A 4,302-nucleotide genomic window follows, 5' to 3' on the forward strand; every position below is an offset into this window, starting at 1 on the left:
GTAAATCATGGTCAGCCTTCAACTTCATTTTTCATCCTTTCATAAAATACTCCGATATTCCACAGACTTGCCAATGTCATTAGTAGGCATCCTCAGCTGCTTCCGCAGCCCTTTAATCCAGTCTCCCCACCCCTGGTTCCAGATATGTGTTCAGTACCAACTCATTATATGCCATTGCATTCAATTGCTATCCCTTCCATTTCTAAAGATTCACAGCCAACCCCCTCTTTCCCACAGTATGTGATGTTCCATCGCACACCGTCCACTGAGGATCCACCAACCACACAAGTTCAAAACCTGGAAATAGCTCATCAAACTGCAGCTTACCAGGATTATCACCTTCACCTCTCGGACTCCAGCTACTGGCATTTCAGATTACTGGGAATGATCTACCAGACATGCCAGTAACAGCTGGAAATCCAGCAAAGAAATTTACAAGACCATTTAATGCAATACCAGTCCATTTGGAAGAGCCCAGTGGTGCAACAGGTGAATCATACACGGAGTACAGGAATAGGGTGTTGGCTTTTCTAGAAGCCGCAAAGAGGAACGGTGAAAGTAAAAAGAGTGCCCCAGTACCAAAGCACACACCAAGTCCACAGCAGTCACCATCCACAGAAGGAACTCCTTCAAATGGAAAGGATGCAGCGTATCTGTTGAAACGGAAGAAAAACAATCTTGCAGCAAAGCGGTCACGAGATCTCCGCAGGGCAAAAGAGGACAAACTCACAATCAGGGTATCATACTTGGAGCGAGAAAACAAGGCATTGAGATGTCTACTCATGCAACACCAAGACTGGAAATACCATGTTGTCTGCAGACATAAGACATTTTAAGTGCTTCAGAGTGTTTACTTGTGTGTGGAGACGGAGTTCTGCATACAAAAATCTGACCATGTGACCCTTGTTTATATTACATTTTTGGTGATGAAATAATGTTCGATAAACCGGAAGTCAACTGAATCGATATGTCAGAAACAACTTGAGACACAACTGGCTGATTTTTCAAGTAACCTTAATGATGATCATAATGATTAAAAATGTAAATGAGTTTGAGAGATTTGTTGCCAGGGTAAGGATTTTTGCCGCATTGTAATAAAGTATTTATCTCCAAAATTGCAGAAAATGATGGTTGTTGTTCAGATTCTTAATCTTCCATAAAGTTAAAAAAAAGTAAAGCTATCCCCGTAACAGGCTGTGTAGGCCCATAGGTTTGTGAGACGTTGAGGGTCCCACATTATCTAGACCAGGGGTCTCCAAACTTTTTGAAAGGCCTGCCACATTAGGTAATTCAGCATTTTCAACAGGTTGGATAAAGTGAGAAATTAATAACTCTAGGTATATGGGTTTTGCTGGTTACGGTAACCAAGCGGTCTAAGGCATGTACTGTCTTCGCTCGCTTGGAAACCGGGATCGTGGGTTCGAATCCCACTCAAGGCATGGATGTATAGTTTATGTGTGTGCGTTTTTCTGTGTTTGTGTACAGGTAGAGGCCTTGCGACGAGCTGATCACCCGTCCAAGGAGTCCTACCGATTGTGTAAGATCTAGAAAAACCGAAGTGAACGGAGAAGTTCATGGAGGTAGGCCTAGGCCCACTGGGGTTCTAGTGCCAATGAAAAAAAAAAGAGTTTTATTGAAAGCACAGAATTTCGTAAACTAAATACAAAGTACGTGAGAATAAATTATCATATATTAATGACAACAGACAGTAGCAGCAAATGCTCATATTTTCATTACAAATTATAATAAAACAATTAATGTGAATGATGGAACTCTTTTTGCATTCTTAAAATCTGATAAAATTGAGGTGATGATCTGTTACAATTACACTGCACCACTGCAAGAAGTCTTGTGCACAAGACGGCTAGTAACGAACTGCTCACGCTACCTACATTGCCACGAAGTGACTGCCGATCGAGGACAAACAAGTACGAAGAAATACCGCGCAGTATACGGTCCAGAATTAGTAAAATTGTGAATAATATTAATATTAACACAATATGGAATATCAATATATTTTAAACACAATCTTAATTCATGTATTGAAATCTATGAACAAGTATTTTTTTTACCAGTACTCATTGGAAAATTAGTTCAATTGGCGCATTTCTGCACAATTCTTTCGCGGGCCGGATGAAATCACATCGCGGGCCGCATTTGGCCCGCGGGCCATAGTTTGGAGACCCTTGATCTAGACAATCGGTTCAAAGATGGCGGTAAGGTTGTCATCCTTACACGCTGGCCGCGCTTTACTCCCCAGGAACATTATATGATTAATTCCTGATACTCATTTCTGTTAGAGGCTGATTCAACCCCAGGGCCATAGTGCAGCTGGAAGGATTGGGTCAATTGAAAAAATCCAATGACCTCATCGGGACTTGAACTCACGACGTTCCTGCTTGTAGCATAGTGGCTCAACCAACTACTCTACCACGTGCCCCCAGTCTTCCATAAGAATTATTTTTAATTGTGCCTTACATCGTTTCTGCACCAACTGTTACTGCTGCCTATATCATTACTGCATACAAAAAAAATTAATTTTATATACTCATACATTTCTTGAGTTCTATATATATTAACTTCACATTGACAACACAGATGATTTCATCGTACAACTAAATTTGTATTTGTATTTCTTGTAAGTTCGAGAGATACAAAGATGGATATAGAACATTTCATAAAATAACATAGAGCACAGAATACGTACATAAATATTACATAACTAGACAGAACAATGAATACAACAATATTATAAATTATCTATTTAGATATTCATCCAGAGTATAAAATGTATGAGCATTCAAGAAATGCCTTAATACAAACTTAAACTTTTTTTAAATTATTGGATGTGTTCTTGATCTCTATGGGCAATTTATTGAATATTTTTATACCCATGTAATTAACTCCTTTTTGATAAATAGTTAGATTAGCTTGAGGTTTTGTCTTTGTCTAGTATCAATAGTATGAGACTCAATGTTTGATGGAAAAAGAACTTTATTTTGCAATACATACACTAACAACGAAAATATATATTGTGATTCATTTATTCATCAGTAATCTGTCAGACGACAGGTCCACAGTCTCTTCCAAAACAGTTCCTCCACTTGATGCGATCTAGAGCTTTCTCCTTCAAAAATATCCTCTTCTGTCCCCAACGTCATCCAGGATCTTCTTACATCTTCTTCCTCGTCTTCTGGTTCACATACATGGTGTCTCTGTTTTTGGAAAGAGACTATCCAGGAAAAGTGATAATGTAGTTGTTATTCCATTTGCTTTCCACATCGCAGTACAACATCCATTCAAACCACTCTGGTCACGCCTGTTGCTATACGAACTTGAACCATTTTGAGGATCATTTGCTCTGTGTTTCAAGTCGCTGCTGATGGCGCTGCTTCCGGCATCAGTTTTTGGTTTTTGGTGTCTCTCTTCGTATAATGCCTACTCTTTCACCTGTCCAGCAAGGGAGGCCCTGCCAGTAGCTACGCTACCGCTGGTATAGCTCTCAGGGTCCTTGGCATACTCAAACCCCCCTCACCACAATAATATGCAGACACAAAAAAAATGCACACACATATGTATATAAAATGTGTAGTGGCGCCGGATACAAGTGACAAAATATTTAACTCCTTAAATATGTTTCTACACGAAACCCTATTGCCATATCCATACATCACTCTGATAGCATTTTTTTAGAAAAAAATAGAACTATTAGATGAGTTTCCCCAAAAGATGATACCATAGCTCATTAAGGAGTGAAAAAAGGAATAATAGATTACCTTTAAATCTGAAATAGACATAATATTTCATATTTCTAATTATGCAACAAGCCGTACTTAATTTCTTTATAAGTAAATCACTGTGATTCTTCCATATTATTGCACTATCAATTATAACTCCCAAGAATTTAGTACTGAGGGTACTGTTGCTAAACTTATTATGATTAATTGCAAAAGTATCTGACATTATTGTCTTAGTAGTACAAATTGAATACAGTGTGTCTTCTTAAAGTTTAAAGATAATTTATTAGCTTTAAACCATCCATTTAAGATTTCAATTGTTATAAGAATATTCCTGCTAAGATCATTTGTATTAGAGTTTGAAAATAAGATGCTAGTATCATCATCAAAAATTATAGGTGTGGAAAATTTGTTTAATATTTTGGGCAAGTCATTTATGTATAAGAGAAACAACAAAGGTCCTAATACAGACCCTTGCGGCACTCCCTGTCTAACATTAACCCAATCTGAGGATACTGTATTCACATCACTTTTATGTATTACTGTTCTAATATATCTGTTACTT

General features: G+C 38.0%; 1 protein-coding gene across 1 annotated transcript; it reads left to right on the forward strand.

Moving 5' to 3' along the window:
- The first annotated feature begins 233 nt into the window (after positions 1-233).
- On the forward strand, positions 234-836 carry LOC111874133 (protein giant). The gene has a single exon (XM_023869361.2). It carries the CDS (start codon positions 399-401, stop codon positions 834-836), a length of 438 nt encoding a protein of 145 aa, XP_023725129.1. The 5' UTR covers positions 234-398.
- Positions 837-4,302: the final 3,466 nt, after the last annotated feature.

The sequence above is a fragment of the Cryptotermes secundus genome, unplaced genomic scaffold (genome assembly GCF_002891405.2).
Source record: "Cryptotermes secundus unplaced genomic scaffold, Csec_1.0 scaffold26, whole genome shotgun sequence".
NCBI lineage: Eukaryota > Metazoa > Arthropoda > Insecta > Blattodea > Kalotermitidae > Cryptotermes > Cryptotermes secundus.